Here is a 21,735-nt window from a genome sequence, read left to right on the forward strand (position 1 = left end):
GCTGTACCAGAAAGACCAACCCAGTTTTCCAGTCGCTCCAGCAATATACCATTATCAAAAGTGTCAAATGCTGCGCTGAGGTCCAATAATACCAGCACTGTTGTTCCTTCACAGTCTGTATTTACATGGATATCACTGAACACCTTGACAAGGGCAGTACTACTGTGGTGAACATGGAAACCTGACTGGAAGACGTCAAAGTGGCTGGTCATTGTTAAGACTGTCTTAACTGTTGAAACACGCCTTTTTCAATAACCTTCCTGATAAATGAGAGATTGGAGATGGGCCTGTAAATTTGCAATAGCAACTTGTCCTGATTATTCTTTGGTTTGATAAATGCTGTTTTTAGGGCATGGGGGAAGGCACCTGACAAAATGGATGAGTTTATTGTTTGAATCAAATTAGATGCTATGACAGGCAAAACTTTCTTAAAGAAAACTGTGAGTAAAATATAGAGGAAACAGGAGAAGGAGCTCAGTTGAGTTTTTGTTGATTTCAGAAAAGAAAGATTCCCTCGCAATTGAAAGCTGTATTTGTAAAGTGTCTCTTTATAGATGTCATAATGAACCTGGAATCTTGTCTTTCCCACCTCCATTCAATTATGCGACAGTCCCTTTTTCCACTTCTTATTGGTGGAGCATTTCTCCATGGAGATTTCTTCTAACCAGACACAATGTTCACCTTAATGGGACCAATGTAATCAATGATGTCTAAAATTTTAGAATGAAAGTTATCTACCAGCTCATTTACTGAGTTACAGGTGTCGGGACCCCAGCCATGGGTTACAAAATGAAAGGCCAGTAAGAACCTTTCTGGAACTTTCAAAATAAATCGCATTAACCTACTTCCAGCACAGCCAGGAACAGGAGTAACAGTGGACTGCCCATAACGTCACTGTTTGAATAAAAACCCCGCTTTGCAACAAAAAGACCTCTTCCACGCAGGTCCCCAGCAAAACTGGACGGAGGGACACAGCGCGCTAATATCTCTTTGCTGGCAAACAGACATAACTCTTCGAACTGGATCCAAGATTGTCATACGATCAGGTGGTCATATGCACTAAGTTAAGTAGGAATGAATTGCTGTTTGTGTATCTGGTTATTCATTCATGAACGGGGTAATTAAGGTGCAAGTGTGGCTTGACTTTTCTTTCTGAGGCCTACAGAAGCAAACTGTGTTCCAGGGAGTTCCCAGAAGAGACCCTGTCTACAACGCAGAGTGGAGCAGTTTTACCAGTCTGGAAGAGGGACAATGGGACCGCATCACCGTGGTTACAGCAGTAACGTGCCGTTCAGCCGGACTGGCAAAAGGAGCCACCCCACCCCACAGCTACGGAGGTTAGCTGCAAGTTAACCCTTTGTTTGCTCATGTAAATGATAAATCATCTTTAAACTCCAGGGTTAATTGTGGGGTACCACAGGGTTCAGTGCTCAGGCCAATTCTCTTCACTATATATATGCTTTCAATAGATAAAATTATCAGGCAACATAGGATACATTTTCATTGATGATACTCAGCTTTACTTATCCATAAATCCTGATGAGCCCAACCAGTTGTTGGGACCCACAGCCATGGAAACAACATTAAAACTCCAGTACAAACTTTTCTGGAACTTTCAAAATAAATTGCATTTAACTGACTTCGAGCAACTGAGGAAAGGGGGGTAGCAGCAGACTTCCCATGATGCCACTGGCTGTATAAAAGCACCTCTTTCCAATGGTCCGATCTCTTCCACGCCGGTCATCATCGGGAAAGGAGGAGACAGCACGCCAATGTCTCTTTGCTGGCAAACAGACATAAACTCTTCAACTGGATCCAAGGGTGTCATAAGATCATGCGATCATATGCACAAAATAAGTAGAAATAAATTACTGTCTGCATATCTGGTGATTTTCATTCATGAGCGGGGTAATCAAGGTACAAACATTGCTTGACTGTTCTCTCTGAGATCTGCAGAAGCGAACAGTTTCCAGAGAGTTCCCAGCACGACGCCGAGTGCAGCAGTTTCCCAAGGAAGGACAACGGAGACCGCATAATGGCAGTTAACATGCAGTGTGGTCAGCGGACAGAACGGGCCGCCAAGCCACTGCTTCGTTCACTGAGCTCTCTTCAAACTTCGTCGTCGCCCGGACAACTCCTCAGCATGGTTCATACGAGGTTAGGCTTTGGGAAGAGAGATAGAAGTAATAGAGAACGATTAAGGATCTAAACGTTTTTCATTTTATGAAGTTTGATTTTGTTTGTCTTGAACTCTGCTATCTTGGTGTTAGCAGAATATCTGCAGCACAACGTGCTCAGTTTGTGTTCTGTTTGTGTGTTTTTAAAGTTAAGACAAACTTTATTTAAAGGGGTGATTTTAACACAGAAGATTGATCATAACGTGCCGTCATGCTTATGCATTTTAACCCTTTTATTGACGGTATTTTTAAAGGTGTGTGTTTTATTCTGGTGCTAAGCTATCAGCCTCCTTTGTTAGCTTCAACTGCTAACAGGTAAGGACACGTGCTTGCTGCTAAATAATATTTACCCTGAAAGGTTAGTTTTCAATCCAGTAAATAATGTGTCCCTAACATCAGTTTACTAAATTTGATAACTAAGTAAATACCATTAAGCCCCATTTCTCCAGAAAGATTTGGCTCTTTTCCAAAATACGTCCTTAAATGCTTTACCATTCCCTTAATAATATTTCTTTAAATATTATTTTAATAAATAAAGGCAGCTAATGAGACCCCATTGAGAATTAGTCATCCAGAAGGTTGGTTTTATTCAACAGATCATTCTTAAAACATTATTTTATTAAAATATTTTATCTGATCTTGCATTGTGAATGGTTGTCTAAGTTAGTTCCAAGACTAACTTCACATCACTTCCAGATTCTTCAAGATAATCCTTGGTTCTCAAACATACAGGTCCTTCTCAAAATATTAGCATATTGTGATAAAGTTCATTATTTTCCGTAATGTCATGATGAAAATTTAACATTCATATATTTTAGATTCATTGCACACTAACTGAAATATTTCAGGTCTTGTATTGTCTTAATACAGATGATTTTGGCATACAGCTCATGAAAACCCAAAATTCCTATCTCACAAAATTAGCATATTTCATCCGACCAATAAAAGAAAAGTGTTTTTAATACAAAAAACGTCAACCTTCAAATAATCATGTACAGTTATGCACTCAATACTTGGTCGGGAATCCTTTTGCAGAAATGACTGCTTCAATGCGGCGTGGCATGGAGGCAATCAGCCTGTGGCACTGCTGAGGTCTTATGGAGGCCCAGGATGCTTCGATAGCAGCCTTTAGCTCATCCAGAGTGTTGGGTCTTGAGTCTCTCAACGTTCTCTTCACAATATCCCACAGATTCTCTATGGGGTTCAGGTCAGGAGAGTTGGCAGGCCAATTGAGCACAGTGATACCATGGTCAGTAAACCATTTACCAGTGGTTTTGGCACTGTGAGTAGGTGCCAGGTCGTGCTGAAAAATGAAATCTTCATCTCCATAAAGCTTTTCAGCAGATGGAAGCATGAAGTGCTCCAAAATCTCCTGATAGCTAGCTGCATTGACCCTGCCCTTGATAGAACACAGTGGACCAACACCAGCAGCTGACACGGCACCCCAGACCATCACTGACTGTGGGTACTTGACACTGGACTTCTGGCATTTTGGCATTTCCTTCCCCCCAGTCTTCCTCCAGACTCTGGCACCTTGATTTCCGAATGACATGCAGAATTTGCTTTCATCCGAAAAAAGTACTTTGGACCACTGAGCAACAGTCCAGTGCTGCTTCTCTGTAGCCCAGGTCTGGGGAATGCGGCACCTGTAGCCCATTTCCTGCACACGCCTGTGCACGGTGGCTCTGGATGTTTCCACTCCAGACTCAGTCCACTGCTTCCGCAGGTCCCCCAAGGTCTGGAATCGGCCCTTCTCCACAATCTTCCTCAGGGTCCGGTCACCTCTTCTCATTGTGCAGCGTTTTCTGCCACACTTTTTCCTTCCCACAGACTTCCCACTGAGGTGCCTTGATACAGCACTCCGGGAACAGCCTATTCGTTCAGAAATTTCTTTTTGTGTCTTACCCTCTTGCTTGAGGGTGTCAATAGTGGCCTTCTGGACAGCAGTCAGGTCGGCAGTCTTACCCATGATTGGGGTTTTGAGTGATGAACCAGGCTGGGAGTCTTAAAGGCCTCAGGAATATTTTGCAGGTGTTTAGAGTTAACTCGTTGATTCAGATGATTAGGTTCATAGCTTGTTTAGAGACCCTTTTAATGATATGCTAATTTTGTGAGATAGGAATTTTGGGTTTTCATGAGCTGTATGCTAAAATCATCCGTATTAAGACAATAAAAGACCTGAAATATTTCAGTTAGTGTGCAATGAATCTAAAATATATGAATGTTAAATTTTCATCATGACATTATGGAAAATAATGAACTTTATCACAATATGCTAATATTTTGAGAAGGACCTGTAAATATGGCATGGTAATGTTGCATCACTCTTTTTGATCATGGTTTTCAATCATCTTTAATCAACTTGTTTATATTGTACATAGCCCATTAGTCTTCATTATTCTTTAATTCTGCTTGGTAGTGTAGTTGGATTGTTTTAGCATAGTAAAGACTTTGTTGATTGAAATATGTTTGACTTTGAGTTGACTTATTTTTGTTAATAAATTCTTGTATTTTAAGAAATTGTGTGAATTCATTCCATGTGTGTGCAGAGTTTTGCTGTTCAATAATGTCAGAGCTCGTCTCACACCTTTCTATTTTGTCCTAATACCATCGCCTTAATGGGGCTGGTATTCACAGGATAACCTTGAACAGTCCGAAATATTATTTGATAAAATATTAATATTAAATATGAAATAATATTTACAGATTCATAATCCCAACACAGTTAGATAGACTACAAGCATGTCTTGAAGACATAAAAACTTGGATGACTTTAAATTTTCTGCTTCTAAATTGAGACAAGACAGAAGTTGTCGTCTTTGGACCGGAATCTTTGAAAAAGAAACTGCTTAGTCAATCACTTAACCTGGATGGCATTAAATTGACCTCCGGTAATAAAGTAAAAAACCTTGGTGTTATTTTTGACCAGGACATGTCATTTAAATCCCATATTAAACATGTTTCTAAGATTTCCTTCTTTCACCTCCAGAACATTGCCAAAATTAGAAATATCCTGTCGCATTAACCTACTAACCTAATGTCCACAAAATGCAGTTAAAGCCTTCATCTGACTCAAAATGCTGCAGCAAGAGTTAAGGGAGATCATATTTCTCCTATTTGAGCTTCCCTTCATTGGCTCCCTGTTAAATCCAGAATAGAATTTAAAATTCTCCTCCTCACATATACAGGTCCTTCTCAAAATATTAGCATATTGTGATAAAGTTCATTATTTTCCATAATGTCATGATGAAAATTTAACATTCATATATTTTAGATTCATTGCACACCAACTGAAATATTTCAGGTCTTTTATTGTCTTAATATGGATGATTTTGGCATACAGCTCATGAAAACCCAAAATTCCTATCTCACAAAATTAGCATATCATTAAAAGGGTCTCTAAACGAGCTATGAACCTAATCATCTGAATCAACGAGTTAACTCTAAACACCTGCAAAAGATTCCTGAGGCCTTTAAAACTCCCAGCCTGGTTCATCACTCAAAACCCCAATCATGGGTAAGACTGCCGACCTGACTGCTGTCCAGAAGGCCACTATTGACACCCTCAAGCAAGAGGGTAAGACACAGAAAGAAATTTCTGAACGAATAGGCTGTTCCCAGAGTGCTGTATCAAGGCACCTCAGTGGGAAGTCTGTGGGAAGGAAAAAGTGTGGCAGAAAACGCTGCACAACGAGAAGAGGTGACCGGACCCTGAGGAAGACTATGGAGAAGGGCTGATTCCAGACCTTGGGGGACCTGCGGAAGCAGTGGACTGAGTCTGGAGTAGAAACATCCAGAGCCACCGTGCACAGGCGTGTGCAGGAAATGGGCTACAGGTGCCGCATTCCCCAGGTCAAGCCACTTTTGAACCAGAAACAGCGGCAGAAGCGCCTGACCTGGGCTACAGAGAAGCAGCACTGGACTGTTGCTCAGTGGTCCAAAGTACTTTTTGCGGATGAAAGCAAATTTTGCATGTCATTCTGAAATCAAGGTGCCAGAGTCTGGAGGAAAACTGGGGAGAAGGAAATGCCAAAATGCCAGAAGTCCAGTGTCAAGTACCCACAGTCAGTGATGGTCTGGGGTGCCGTGTCAGCTGCTGGTGTTGGTCCACTGTGTTTTATCAAGGGCAGGGTCAATGCAGCTAGCTATCAGGAGATTTTGGAGCACTTCATGCTTCCATCTGCTGAAAAGCTTTATGGAGATGAAGATTTCATTTTTCAGCACGACCTGGCACCTGCTCACAGTGCCAAAACCACTGGTAAATGGTTTACTGACCATGGTATCACTGTGCTCAATTGGCCTGCCAACTCTGCTGACCTGAACCCCATAGAGAATCTGTGGGATATTGTGAAGAGAACGTTGAGAGACTCAAGACCTAACACTCTGGATGAGCTAAAGGCCGCTATCGAAGCATCCTGGGCCTCCATAAGACCTCAGCAGTGCCACAGGCTGATTGCCTCCATGCCACGCCGCATTGAAGCAGTCATTTCTGCCAAAAGATTCCCGACCAAGTATTGAGTGCATAACTGTACATGATTATTTGAAGGTTGACGTTTTTTGTATTAAAAACACTTTTCTTTTATTGGTCGGATGAAATATGCTAATTTTGTGAGATAGGAATTTTGGGTTTTCATGAGCTGTATGCCAAAATCATCCGTATTAAGACAATAAAAGACCTGAAATATTTCAGTTAGTGTGCAATGAATCTAAAATATATGAATGTTAAATTTTCATCATGACATTATGGAAAATAATGAACTTTATCACAATATGCTAATATTTTGAGAAGGACCTGTAAAGCCCTTAATGATCTAGCTCCATCATACATCAGAGATCTGATTGTTCCATATGTTCCTAACAGAGCACTTCGTTCTCAGACTGCAGGTTTACTGGTGGTTCCTAGTCTCTAGGAACCACCGGTAAAGGCTGTGTAAGGGCAATTTGACCAAGGAGAGTGATGGGGTGCTGCGCCAGATGACCTGGCCTCCACAGTCACCGGACCTGAACCCAATCGAGATGGTTTGGGGTGAGCTGGAACGCAGAGTGAAGTCAAAAGTGCCAACAAGTGCTAAGCATCTCTAGGAACTCCTTCAAGACTGTTGGAAAACCATTTCAGGTGACTACCTCTTGAAGCTCATCAACAGAATACCAAGAGTGTGTGGAGCAGTAATCAAAGCAAACGGTGGCTACTTTGAAGAACCTAGAATATAAGACATATTTTCAGTTGTTTCACACTTTTTTGTTCAGTATACAATTCCATTCATAGTTTTGATGCCTTCAGTGTGAAACTACAATATTCATAGTCATGAAAATAAAGAAAACTCTTTGAATGAGAAGGTGTGTCCAAACTTTTTGGTCTGTACTGTACAACAACCTGAAGGTAAAAGTCTAAACAGTTTATGTGCAGGGTGTGTGGTGTCATCAGGAAACTTCAGGAATTTCACAGATAGGGGAGAAGAGCAGTGGGGAGAGAACACACCGGGGGGGGGGGGCCGAAAGAGCCTAGTTACATCTTCCTCTGAGATCCTTGGTGCAGGCAGGGGGTCTGAAGGTAGGGGGGGTGGTTAGTGTATGGCAATGATTTGTGTCTGAATGGGAAGTGGAGGAGGTGTGTCAGTTGATTTGCCAGGTGAGGATTCTGCTCAAGGTGGTGGGAAGGAGTCTTGTAGGCAGTCAGATTTTATCATTCCATGAAGCAGACGTCTCTACATCTGAAAGGCTTTTCTTTAGCTTCTCACTGTAGCTTCTCTTTGCTGCTTTAATCTCCTTGGTCAGTTTGTTGCTGGCCAGCTTATACAGGGCCTGGTCCCCACTGCTGCAAACCTCTGGTTTAAAGATCAAGAAAGATCTTTTCAAGAAAGATGTATCAAGTATCATAGCTATTTGCGCTTCATTGACTGAATTAAATGGCTCAAGTAAATGAACTTTTTGTTGATATTCTCATTTATTGGGATGCACCTGTACTTGCACAGCTAGAAGCATGAAATGATATGTGAAGGAGGTCGCATCAGAAGCTGAATAAGGAGTTGAAGTACATCGTACAGTACAGCTCATCTCTGTGAGAAGCTTTAAATGATCAGTAAAAAACAAAGATAATACCTCCTGTAAAACCTGCAACATCACAAAATATAAAAAAAAAAATACAATGCATATATAATATATGGGAGCACTTCGGGCATCATGATGAGATTAAAAAGAAAGTTTTATTTTAGCCGTTCATATAAAAACTGCTTAATAACAAGTTACTGCAAGGGAGGATGAAGAAAGCACAGAACTTTACTGGCAAAAAATGTATATTACAGACAACATATTTCAAATGAAATATAAATTAAGCTGCTTACATAAAATACTTAATTCACACCAAACAAGTCACAAGACTTTCCAAAATTTTAATGTTGGGAACACCAGAGATTATTGCTTATATAAACAGACTGTAAAATATCTACACTGACTGTAGCTGTAAAGGTGTCAGTAGTCCTGAAAATATGAACGCTTTAGACGAGTAAAAGATGATGATCCCACAGTGCACTCACCTCCAATTCATGTAATACATGGCATGGAAATGAACATAAGTTCTGCGATAGTTTGAGAAGCTGTGACTTTAAGAAACATCTTCATTATTTAAAAATAATTTTAAATATTCATAACACTCTTCCACCAATGTCTTAAAATTAAACTAATTTTTATTGTATTTTATAATAAGTTAAATAAATCTGTCTCAGCAAATACACCTGTATTAGTTTGTTAGTTTTTTTTTTTTTTACTTACACTTGTTGGTTTTTTTAAGCTAAATATTTCCTCTCACATATCAGACGGGGTTCTCTTAGTGAAGTCAGAGCCTTTTGAATGTAACTCGTGTTTTGTAAACTGCTGCTCAGTAGTTTTAAGACACATGCATCAAGTAGATTGACCCACATGATCAGCTATTAAGGGCTTCATATTCTTGTTCAGACAGTTTTACAGCAAACTCTTCAACTTAATATCCAGATTTCGGTTTGACCCCACCCAAAATATTTAAATGTAGGAAGTCTTAAGTTTAAAACATATTTTGAACCAGAAAGTAAACCATCGCCAGACAAATGTTTCAGTTCAAAATTAACTTACTTGAACTCTAAAAGGCATACTTTGAATTGTTTGATGGGGGGTTCTGTGCAGAGGCTATACACAGTATCATACCTACAGTTAATAACTCCTTTTACTCATTCTGCCTGAGTAGGATGTGCAGACTGTTCTAGAGAGCTACAGTGATCTAGTGAGAATAGGATCCAGAGCGAAGATGACTTCTGTCATTTTAAAAACATGTCCAGTCTAACACAGATAATGCAAGCAGTATTGTTTAAACCTTTAAACTTCTGTCATATTTGCATTAGATTGCTATTTTTACAGAAGTCTGGTTATTTACCTCAGACTGTGGACAATGGCCTTCCAATTTCAAACACTGAGGGCAAAGCAGACAAAAAAAGCTACTTGTTAAGTGTATGTGTCTAGAGTAAGTATCCAACAGAAACGTAAGACAGTCCAAAAATAAATTAAACAGTCTTCACTTGAACCACCATAGCAATTTTGGAATGATCCAAACTTAATTCTCCCGATCGATGCCATAGCCATGAAAGAAGTCATCTACCACAAGTAGAATACCAATTACTCATCACTGTTCCACATAACCCCAACTAAAAACTAAAAACAATCGAAATGATCACTCTGAGGAAACTTTTGACTGACTGTCCTTTAACTGAGATTGGGGTTGATTTAAGAAACAAAAACACACACACACACAAAACCCCCAGAAAAGACAAGATGGTACATACTTCAACAGCTACTACATTTTTTTCTTTATAAAAATTGTCAGAATCAATCACACCTTTTATTAATAATGACTACATAGCCTTACAAGCCTTTTTTGATGCCTATTAAGCTTATTTAATCTATCCTTAGTCTTTTATTATCACTCCTCTTCTGTAACAATCTTAGAGCTGGAGTTAGAGGGACTCGCAGTTCCTCCACAGACTAAACGAGATTAGGATTTTTACTCCTGTTGGACCACGGCGAGATTTTAAAACTGATTTTATGTCAGTAGTTTTGACCTCTTTGGCTGCGTGTATTATGTCTGTGTCTTCGTTAAGTAATAAAAAAGCTACCTTCCATATTTTTGTAAAAAAAGAATAGAAAACAAATTCCCATGCCCATGCTTAAATTCTTTAAAACTTTCACTAGTGGGATAACATATGAACAAAAGATAAATGTGATTACTATGGTAATAATGCCATATGCAGTCAAATTAGGTTTCAGTCTCCTAAGAAAGTGTCTACTAAAAATTGTCAGCAACTGCAATAAGTTTAAATAAGGCTTAATAGAACATTGATAAAGAAAAAACATCTTCTTTAGCATGTACAGAACAGAGCAGAGGATCCTTCTTCTAGAGCAGAATCATAATGCTTGCTTGCATAGTCTGACAGAGAGTCTGTCACCGTCTGTTCGTTTCGTGGTTTGTTACTGCTTCACAAACTGTCAAACTTATGTTTTAAATAGTCTTTTATAACCTTTGCAATTGGAAGATCCTCCAAGAATTTCAAACTTTGAAGGCCAATACAGTGCCGAATTTTTATTCGACACAGGTCTTGGAGACTTCGAGGTTGCCCTGATAAAGGAAAAGAAACAATTAGACAAAAGAGCCCAAAAGTTGCATTAGTGCAATAACTGAACTGAACTTTGTACTGTTTCACCCTTTGATCCCCCATTCACACAGTTGACTGTTACTGCAGAAATGTCCCTTTACAAGATCAAGCATAGCACCACAAACAAAACAGCTGCTCAGTCAGTCTCATAATAATAAAAATAATCATACATTTGTCTTGCTGCACTTTCTGCATTGCAAAGCAAATTCTCTCAAAGGAGAACCAGTAATGTTAAATCAATGACTGGAACATTCACAAAAGCAAAGCTGTAAAAGGTCTTCGGGAATTAATTTTATATCTGGGGATTTCATACCCTATCTGGAAAAAAAACATTCAGTCACATAAGTTTCATGAGTAAGTGTTGGGAACAAAACTCAAGCAGACTCCGTGCGCGATGGCTGGGTCCTATAGGTCTATTTTTTATGTAGCGTTCTGGACGGTTTAAAAATTCAAAGTACTTCACATAGTGTGTGTGGTGACAGTCTTCCTATTAGAAATATGGAAAGAATATTCACGTCATTATAATGATTGGCATTGAGCTGTGATTCAGCTTAGTGCAGCAGCTAGAGTGCCGTGTGGGTTTGATGCAGACATGGTAGAACTTAACGGGTTCGAGTCGACAACCTTTTTTTTCCCCCCAGAGTCAAGTTTGAGTCTCTGATGTCATTCAAGAAGTTGTTGCTTTGCTGTAATTTATTACAAACATCCCTCGTGGTGTGTAAACACAGTCTCTCTACGCGTTTTTCCGCCACAGGAACCGGTTCTTTGACTGTCAAAGCACCGTTGCCATGGTTATTTGGACACGTCATGGGTGACTTCCGGCCGCTTATACTACTTTGCAAATGTATTCAAGGGCGGGACCGACCGGGACGGTTCAAGCGCCACGTGCACGGCAAATTGGGATGTATGAAGGTTACGTGTGCGGTAACGTGTCTGAATTTTTTTGTGCGCCGTAAGTTTTAGAATTTCTCCCTATCGCAAACTTTTAGTATGAAAGCTGCGCAGTCTTTTCTACATGAGGCCCCAGGTTTTAGCGGCATGTGCTCTCTGTCTGCTGTCGGGGGAGTGTGTTTTCACCTGCGTGCGAGCGCACGCAACTAAGCGTGTCAGCATCGGTGACACAGAGCTTGAGGGGTGTGTTTTTTTCCAGCTTTTGTCAAGTTTGGCCATAAAAAGTGGAGTAGCGACGACGCAGGCACAGAAATCATTCACGACGTGATAATAAAAAATGGCATTTACTGTGAAAATGTACTATTACTAGTAGGAGGGGTGCCCCCCTTGGATAAGGGTAGGGGAAATGCTGTACAGGTATTTTCCTTCTAGGTGCTTCTATTGAGGACCACTGCTTCTTTCACAGCTTCTTCTTCTCAGTTCTTCTTCATGAGCAACATAACCTGTACCACCACCTTGTGATGAAACTATATAATTTAATTTACTTGCTGGTTGTAACATCTGAAATACGTTTCTTTCCAATTCCCCTTGCTTTTGAAGTTAAACCTTATTAGCTCAGCAATGAATTAACTGAACATGTAACATGCCATCACACGATTCTCTTGAATCCCGCAGCCCTGGTAAATATGTGCATTGTAAGACTAATATACTGGGGCAACCAATGACATGTGGAAAACCTGCCAGCACATTCAGTTACAGTATGTAAAAAACCGAGTGCCAAGATGTTTCCCAGTGGATTAGAACCTCACAGATGTCAGAAATCCCAACAGAAAAATTCATTAAGCCTCCAACTGATACATTTAGGTTTAAAATAAGCTTTTAATTTTACCAACATGCTTTTTTGACTGGAAATAATATTAGCGACTTGAATCTCTCAGAGAATCTGTGGTGGCAGCTGAAGATTAGGGTGATGGTAACGGGGCCTTCCAACCAAAGAGAAATTATCAAAATACATGAGGAAACATGCAAAGATCTACTCGGCAACAAGGGTTTATTGGTTGTTATACCAATAAATATTTTTCCATTCATTATTGAGACGGGTATACATTTATTTGATATGACACTTTTTAATAAAACAAAAAATTTGCGGATGAATCAGATTTTTTTATTTAAATCTTCCAGGGGTATGAATAATTTTGGGTTTAACAGTATGTATATACAGCACCATTTTACGTGAAGTTTTATCTAACAGAAAAAGGAGCAACGCCGACATTTACGGTGGTTGAAAAGAACAGAGTGCCTATCACTCGATGATCCCTTTCACGTCAGAGGTTGAGGTGTAATCAGTAACCCTGTAGTTATGTGATCTTGCTGAAGTTCTAGAGCCCCTGAAAGGCCCTGTCTGAAACAGTGCACAGCTCTTTGTTATCTTTGATGTCAAAGTTCAAGCGGCAGTAGAGAAATGTAGCCATTGTTACGTCTCAATGATAATGCTGCAGGTGATGTTCTCTTCTGTTCCTGCGTCTGGAACAGAAAGTCACACTCCTCCCTCCACTTCCAATGAAAACCTCTGCTGGCTCTTTTTAATACTACAAACGGACAGTATGGAGAATTTTAGGTAGAGTTGTTACCTGCAGTAAACATTTTAGATCAACACAGTCTGGTTTTTCCAAATGGCTGCAGTAGACATACAGCTCAGACTGAAGCCAATTTTAGAACCAATCTCCAGCTTAACCAAACACTATTCAATCGACATTTACACAACCATGTGTTTCCTTCAGAGAGCGTCTCTGACCATGTATTCTTAATAAGGTTGTGCAATGATTCATTCCATTTTGATTTTTGCCCCCAAACAATCAAAAACAACGCACCACTCTGCAATATAATTCTGATCAACCAGAGAAAGATCGAAACACAGAGAGTTAGTAACTTTATGCATAAATTTAATAAATGTAAGCAATCTTTTAGTAGCAGCATTAAAACTAATTTGTTTGGTAGAAACAAGTAAATTCTAACAATCATTCAATTGTTAAAATTTAATTGCTGACCAGGCTTTTGATGTTTCCTCTAGTATTTTGACAATTTATCTTTGGTGAGGAGCTCCAAATCTTTGCAGTTGGAAGACCTTCTTAGCCATCACCCTAATCTTTACCTCCTTCCACAAATTATCCACAAAATTCAAGTCAGGAGTCTGGCAGGGCCACTCCAAAATGTGTTTATTTCCAGTCAGAAAAAAACATTTTGGACTCCAGTGTAAATAATTAAAAGTAGGCTGCACAATATTAGTTAAACTGGATTGCTAAATTATTGTTTCCAGCACTCTTTTCATCCCTGTGAGGTGTAGGTAGCTGCAGCAGTGAGACTCCATCCAACACTACCCTATTCACATGCAAGTGTTTAAGTGAAGTGGTAGTGTGAGACTTACTGGTGACCTCCTGCAGAAAATCCAGACAAGGCCGGCTAATTCCAGACATGCTTACAGACACAGCTACTGGGGTCTGGCCTTCGTAGTTCCTGGTATTGGTATTAGCCCCGTATGTGTAGAGCATCTGAGCACACAGCACATCATCCCTAAGAGCTGACAGATGTAGGGGAGTCTGTCCATCTTCAAGACGACCGAGGTTTGTGTCCGCTCCCCTCTGCAGGAACATACGGCAGTAAGAATGGTTCCCTTTGATGACAGCATAGCGCAGCAGGAAGCCGTTCTGAATGTCAATATTGGCGCTATGGTCCAGCAGGATCCGTACACAGCTGGAACGCTCGCGGATGATGGCCAGCTGCAGCGGTGTGGTCCCTTTGTCACTAAGTGGGTCCACCTCAGCCCTGAACTCCAGGAGGAGGCGTACGAATGAATCACGGCCATAGTGGGCTGCCACGTGGAGAGGTGTCCAGCCGTCATTGCTTTTAGCATTTATAATGTCACCACGATACTCAGATTCGAGCATCAGTCGGGCAATACGTGCCCTGCCATGCATAGCTGCATAGTGAAGTGCTGTGAAGCCACCAATAAAGTCCTTTACCGTGGGGTCCGCTGTACAAAACAGAATGAAAAGAAGAAATCAAATATAGCACTAACTCCTTTGCGCTACGAGCATATGATTGCCTGGAACAGCATCACCAATGTGCAACAAAAGGACATTGGCAACTCTAAAAGCCAAAAGAAAGCAGCTGCATCAAGCTTGTTTCAAAATGTACACCTCTGTTACTTTCTATTAAACAAGTAATATCGGAGGCTTCCTGTTGGCGGCCGACCCTCCACGACAAAGCACTTTCTGAGCCTTCTTTGAGCCCACCCTGCTCAGAAGTGACGAACCGCCACGCTTCCAATGTGTGTCCTCCTTAATAAGGCAGATTCTTACTGCACTGACATTTTTCATGCTTGGAAAATAAAGGGGTAAAAGCTTGCATTCCACAAACAAATGTACATATTTTCTAGTTAAAAATACTTTTAATTAAACAATAACAATAGCCATGTCAAGTAGCATAAATATTTTTCAGTTGAACATATTTTACCTTCACGACAATCAGACTCTGTAGCTTGATGCAGTTTGATGTATTTCAGTTTAATGTTGTAATTCTTTGACCAAGAAAAACAAAAGGAAAAAACGTACTGCCATTTCAATGTTGTCAAAAGAACTGGCAGAAATGATGTATGTTGATGTCTGCCACAGGATGGCAAACTACACGACGCAAACGGCACCGTTATTCTCCCTTTCTTAAAGCTTACTTTCTACCAGCTATAAAACTCCTGAATGCTGAGGAGTGGAGCAGTTGGAACACACATACATATACAGCCCATACCTGGACTACTTATTGCTCATTCGTCCCAGTGGATGTGAAGCGTCTGTCTTTTAAGTTCTCTGTTTCTCAATTATTCACGTGTGGAGACCTGTACTGACTGCTATGTCTCTGGGATATTGGTGTTACTGAATGGCAGTTGTCTAAATGCCCTTTATCTGACTATTTCCGCTATTTGTTTCTTTTCAACAAGCAGGCCTAACTGCAGACGCCAATTTCTTTTTTAGGATTATACCATTTATATCATTAACAGGACTTCAACAAAGTAAGTCTGGTCTAAAACGTAATAAAACAAAGAAACATTAACTTCTAGCAGAAATCTATTGTTTGGATTTTGCAACAGAAAAATTACAAAAACATGTCATTTGACGAGTAAACTGATCTTGTATGAAGTGTAAGTAGCAATAAGGTGTTAATAAATCAAACATAAACTTCAGTTAACAGTATCAAATGCAAAAACATACAATAAGGAGCTGACATGCACCGATCTCCTTTCCTGTGTTCCAATCTACCTTATGCCAGGGGACGCCATTATAGGCCTGATCAAGATAATGAAAACTAATAAAAATGTAAATGACAGGTTCTGACCTCCATGCTCCAGAAAAACTCGGACACATCGCTCTTTCCCTTTGGCAGCAGAGAAGTGAAGCAGAGTCCACCCGTTGGCGTCTCGGATCTTGGGCGAGTACCCCCGCTCCAGCATCCTCCTGACCGTGCACACGTCTCCCGCTGCAACTGCAGCCTGAATCTGCAGCTCCTCATGGAGCTCAGGGTTCCCTCTGCAGTGATGGTTCAGCATCCTGTCACATTTTAGAATGGGAGTCTTCAACTGTTCATGTTGGTAAAACCAATAAATTGTGGATCTCAAAGTTATTATCTGAAGTAAACCTTAGACTTTGTCTTGCTGAGGGAAAGCTAACCTTTCTAATGTGCCTTAGCTAGATGCACCTTAACCACATGCTTTTAGTAGCCATTGGCAAAGCTTTTAACATCAATTATCCATGGTTTAACAGTTTAGCTTTTAAAATAACTTTGACTGAAGATCATCTCGCAGACACTCATTCACTATATTGCCAAAGTATTGGGTCACACCACCAAATCAATCAATTCCAGTGTTCCAATCACTTCTATGGCTGCAGGTGTATGAAGTTTGGCGTGGAGAAACCTGACTGCCTGCACAGAGTCCTGACCTCAACCTTCTGGAACACCTTTGGGATGAATTAGAGCAGAGGTGTCAATTCTGGTTTTCTCATCTAACTATGAATACCCTCCTAAATCTTGTGGAAGATGTCTACAGAATAGTTAAAGTTGTTGTTGCTGGTAATAGTGGGTCCATCAACAAACTGGATCTTTTAGATTAAGAATAGGATGTCTTTAAAGTTCATGTACACATAAAAATAGACAAAATCTTTTTGCAATATAGTGTCTGCATAGTTTTATTATCATTACATTTTAAGGCTCATTATAGTTCAAACAAAAACATAATCAAGTTTAGCTAAAGCCATCCAGCATCATGTATGTGGGAGCACATGTATCATTTTCAACTGCATGAAGATTTTACAATCAAATTCCAGTCCAGTGCAAAGAGCAACATTGCATTATGGACAAACTGGTCTGTTCATAGCTGAGTTTGCTCTGCAGTAGATCATAAAACAAACTGTTAGTTTGTTTTGATAATGACTAGAAAAGGTCCTCTGTTAATGCTAATATGTAAAATAGGTTTAAAAAATGTAATGTCATATTTGTCAAGCTCTGATTAACAAAACATCATTATGATTAAATCAAAATGTACCTTTTAACCAGCTGAAGAGATGGGCTTCTCTTAGTCATATTGCTGCTGCACCTGCAGATGTTCTGCTGCAAAATCATCAAGACAGAGATAAATCACAAGACCAAATCTCATTTCACCCATTCCCCCTATCGCTCATTTCAATCCTGAATTCATGCTAGGGTTACAAGTGTCTAGATGTTTCTTGAATGTAGCACAGCATAATGGGTAGAACTGCTTGGCTTTTCGAAAAGATTTTCCACAGGAACTCTACAAGGTGTGTGATCCTAGAGCTGTGATAATTAATTTATGTTTTTACTCTGATTCGTTCTCAAAACTACCCCAAAAACAATGTAGATGACAAAAATGTTATCAGTAAACTTAGTGAGCAAGACATTATCTCTCCCTTGACTTCCTAGATGCAAAAAACAGAGAAACATCCACAGTAAAGGTCAGAACATCATGGACTTTGGAAATATGTGGATGTGATCCAACAACGCTGGCTTTTCCCCAACAAACAAAAAGCTTTTTCCAACCTTTACACTTCAGCTAATGGGATGTCTGTGTGATATGACCTGCAACTGTCAGAAAATATACTGAAACACCTTTTGCTGCATTTTGTCTACATTTATTAAAGAGGACATATCATGCAAAATCCACTTTTTTAGCCCTCAAATACATTTTATTGTGTACTTAGAGTCTGTAGGAGTGCAGAAAAGTTGATTTTAGTCACTCCAGGTGCTGCGTAGATATCTTTATATTCTGTTTGGGCCATAGTTTTCAGCCCGTTCCATTTTTCCTATCCTCTGTTACATTTTTTTGAACTGTTACATCACAGCATAGTAAATAAGGTCATGGACTTCCGGCTGACCAATTTCATGTATCCAGCATATTTATTTCTCTCAGCGATTTTGTAGTCCAAGCTCCAGTAGCCTACGCTGAAAGAGAGTTCAGTTCATTTGTTGGGTATATTTACCCACACAATTCATTATACCGTCCCCCAGAATCAGAACCTCTTCATAGTACCTGGTTAAAGTTTATTTTTCATGGAAATGTTCCCACATCAGTCAGGAAATTCCTTCCTGTCTGCGTGAAGTACTTCAAGGATGAGTGCGTTCAGCAACCTCCAACCAGTGTCAAGAAGGATTTGCTGAAAGACTTCATCTGATTAAGGGGTCAGTTCCTTCTGTCTATGGAAACGATGAACACAGTAAAGAGTTAAGCTGCAAATATGCTAAAATGACAACAAACTATTTTAGACATGAATTTATTGTGTGTTGATATGACCTCCTGGCCATTGTTCAGTTTTGTTGTTTTTGTCTTGTTTCTGCTGCGCCAAACAATTTACTACAAAAACTACAAAAATGGCGACTGGGTTAAAGTGGAACGCTCTTTAACCTTGAGGGGGGCGGGGTTGTGAAGTGCCTCAGTAGCATTTAAAGAGACGGCACCAAAACAAGTTGCTCTCAGACGCACCTCAGAACAGGTAAAAGAGGAGCCTGTGGAGCTTCAATAACAAGGAGTTCAGACCAAAGCATTGAAGTTCCACTTTATAAAGACCACAGCTGAATGATTTAAGACTGAAAAGGAAGGATTTAAAAGCATGACATGACCCCTTTAAATATGGGGACAGTTGCTACTGAGTTGTATATGAGAAGACACTCTTTATGTAGAAATGAATAGCAACAATATAAAGATATTCAGAAAAATATAAACTGAATAAATAGAATCAAAATGCATTTACTAAGTGCAATAAATAGTGATGTTCCAAACTGAGTAACCATGACGATTTTAGTAGTGATCAAAGTAATAGGGACATTATTTCTTTTTCCATAATGAAGCAGTGGGCTGCACTACCACCCATTAAAGTACCTGCTACACTGTTATTTGTAATTTTACTGTCACAACCAATTTATACAATTTATAGTATAATTTATTCCAAGCTATTTTACTTTTTTTTCTTCTTCCTAACGTTCTTTTAAAACCAGAATAACATACTGAATGTCTGTTGCAAGCAAAAAAGACGTATACATGGCATGTAGCGGTCTGTCAACATTTTAAATATGTATCTAAAGGAAATAGACTTCTTGAAGGAGTTTCCCATTTCATAGCGTTTTAACCTTTAAACGTTGTGATTTTGAATTGAAGAAACGGGATTGGATGGAAGTGAACAGGAAGCAATGTGACTAAAAACAGCACAGCACATAATGACATGATTAAAACTAAAAGAAACATCAGAATAATTCAAAATAATAAATTATTTAGGACAGTGTACTGGTCATTTAGAAGTGTTCACAATTTGTAAATGACCTAAATAAGCAAATGTTTGATTCTTTTCTAAAAACAAGTGAGGCAGAACAAAACAAACTAAATTGATTATTTGTTTATTTTCAAACCCGGTGAAAGGCTGTAAATCTATGTAGCTTAGCTCTATAGTTTGGATCCAACAACAAATGTTGCGCAGTTTACCTGGTTAATGTAACAGATTAACGAATAAACAATGAACACAACAGAGTGGCTGTTTTTAAACAGAATTAACACTAAACTGTACATATATGTGACATTAAAACCAACTGATTGGAGGCAACATGTAAAGGCAATTCAGTCTTAACTTTAAAGAAAGAACATTTTGCGAAATTCTCAAACAAAAGCCTGATTTAAGGATGTTATTTTTAGAAAGCTGTTAGCTTGTGCTAGTTAGCCAGTAGGCTAACTAACTCCCCAGCGTTACCTCGTTGGCGTTTCTATACCTGCTGGAAAACAGCCAGGGTCTAATAAACGGCAGTACAGTGGAAACATCGATATTAAGGTGACTACTGCAAATATCCAGCCAAAAACGGCATTTCTGCTTCGATAAAACAAAGACTTACTGTGCAGACGCTAAGCAGCCGTTTAGCTAATCAATCAGCTCCAGAGGAGACAGGAGTTGTCAAAGCTGCATATTTCTGCTCCCTTCAGCTCAGACCCCACAGAAAACAGCACAGCTCAGGGTTGAGGAAAACTTCCCTAACAGCACCTGGGAGTTCCGTCAAAGTTCATTTTGCTGTCAAAAATGCTTAAACTACAATCTCTGTGACAACAGTGTGACCTCACTAGGAAAAACAACCTAACATCCGTCTATTTTGTTTCTTCACAATAAAAGCATCTGTTGAGTTCAATAAAAAGTACACGATGGGAAGTAAAAGGTTACCCTTGTATCAGGAAAGGGTAAAATGCTCCCAAAGGTGATTCATAATTAACAAGACATGGGTATAGAGCAGAGAAATGTAAAGGAAAGTTAATGTTGCAGAAGGTTTACTGGGAGAGAACGAGGAGCACATTTTGAACGTCTATCTAAAAGTGAAAATCAAAGATGCCTCAACAGCTAAACACACACACACTTGCAGTCCACAGTCTACTTGCTTACAACAGACCATATTATTTGTCAACTTGAAAAACTCAGTCTGGAGTCAAGGTCCTCCACTTCCCATTCAAACACAAATTCTTGCCATTCACAAACCACCCCCTACCTTCAGACCCCCTGCCTGCACCAAGGATCTCAGAGGAAGATGTAAATAGGCTCTTTCAGCACCTGAAAACAAGGAGCACCTCAGGACCTGATAATGTCTCCCCATCATGCCTGAGAGCCTGAGCCGGCCAACTGGCACCCATCTTCACTGAGATCTTCAACAAGTCACTGGAGCTGTGTGAGGTTCCCTCTTGCTTCAAACGCTCCACAATCATCCCAGTACCCAAGAAACCCAACATCACAGGATTAAATGACATCAGGCCTGTCGCCCTGACCTCTGTGGTCATGAAATCCTTTGAGCGACTGGTGTTGAAGCACCTGAAGGACATCACAGTCCTCCTGCTGGACCCCTTGCAGTTTGCCTACCGAGCAAACGGGTCAGCAGATGATGCAGTCCACTTGGGACTACACTTCATCCTGCAACACCTTGAACACCCAGGGATGTACGCCAGGATCCTGTTTGTAAACTTCAGCTCAGCCTTCAACACCATTAACACAGGCATCATCCACCAGAAGCTCATCCAGCTCAAAGTCCCAGCCTCCACCTGTCAGTGGATCACCAGCTTCCTGAAGGACCGGCAGCAGCAGGTGAGGCTGGGAAACATCTTCTCCCACACAAGAACCATCAGCACCGGCGCCCTCCAGGGGTGTGTTCTCTCCCCTCTCCTCTTCTCCCTCTACACAATGACTGCACCTCAGCGGACCCGTCTGTGAAACTCCTGGCCCTTGCAGCTGACACCACTGTTATTGGTCTGATCGAGGACACTGATGAGTCTGCAGACAGACAGGAGGTGGATCGGCTGGTAATCTGGTGAGGTCAGACCCCCATCCTCAACAACACTGTCTGCTGTGGGCCACTTCCAACCACGTCTCAAAACCTGAGATGGTCCTCACAAATAGATAATGTTCAGAAGAAGG

The 21,735-nt window shown here is 40.2% G+C and overlaps 1 protein-coding gene across 2 annotated transcripts; it reads right to left on the reverse strand.

Moving 5' to 3' along the window:
• Window positions 1-8,361: 8,361 nt before the first annotated feature.
• On the reverse strand, window positions 8,362-20,421 carry asb7 (ankyrin repeat and SOCS box containing 7). 2 transcript variants are annotated; one of them, XM_047363873.1, is made up of 5 exons: window positions 20,180-20,421; window positions 17,334-17,395; window positions 16,130-16,341; window positions 14,169-14,774; window positions 8,362-10,815 (listed from the first exon to the last, which is right to left on the reverse strand). In XM_047363873.1, the coding sequence occupies exons 2-5, from the start codon at window positions 17,369-17,371 to the stop codon at window positions 10,676-10,678; spliced, it is 996 nt and encodes a 331-aa protein (XP_047219829.1). In that variant the 5' UTR covers window positions 17,372-17,395; window positions 20,180-20,421; the 3' UTR covers window positions 8,362-10,675. The 2 variants fall into 2 exon arrangements, with proteins under 2 accessions (XP_047219829.1, XP_047219828.1); XM_047363872.1 differs by having other exon boundaries at window positions 17,334-17,398.
• Between the last annotated feature and the right edge of the window lie 1,314 nt (window positions 20,422-21,735).

This window comes from Girardinichthys multiradiatus, chromosome 4 (assembly GCF_021462225.1).
Source record: "Girardinichthys multiradiatus isolate DD_20200921_A chromosome 4, DD_fGirMul_XY1, whole genome shotgun sequence".
Classification (NCBI taxonomy): domain Eukaryota; kingdom Metazoa; phylum Chordata; class Actinopteri; order Cyprinodontiformes; family Goodeidae; genus Girardinichthys; species Girardinichthys multiradiatus.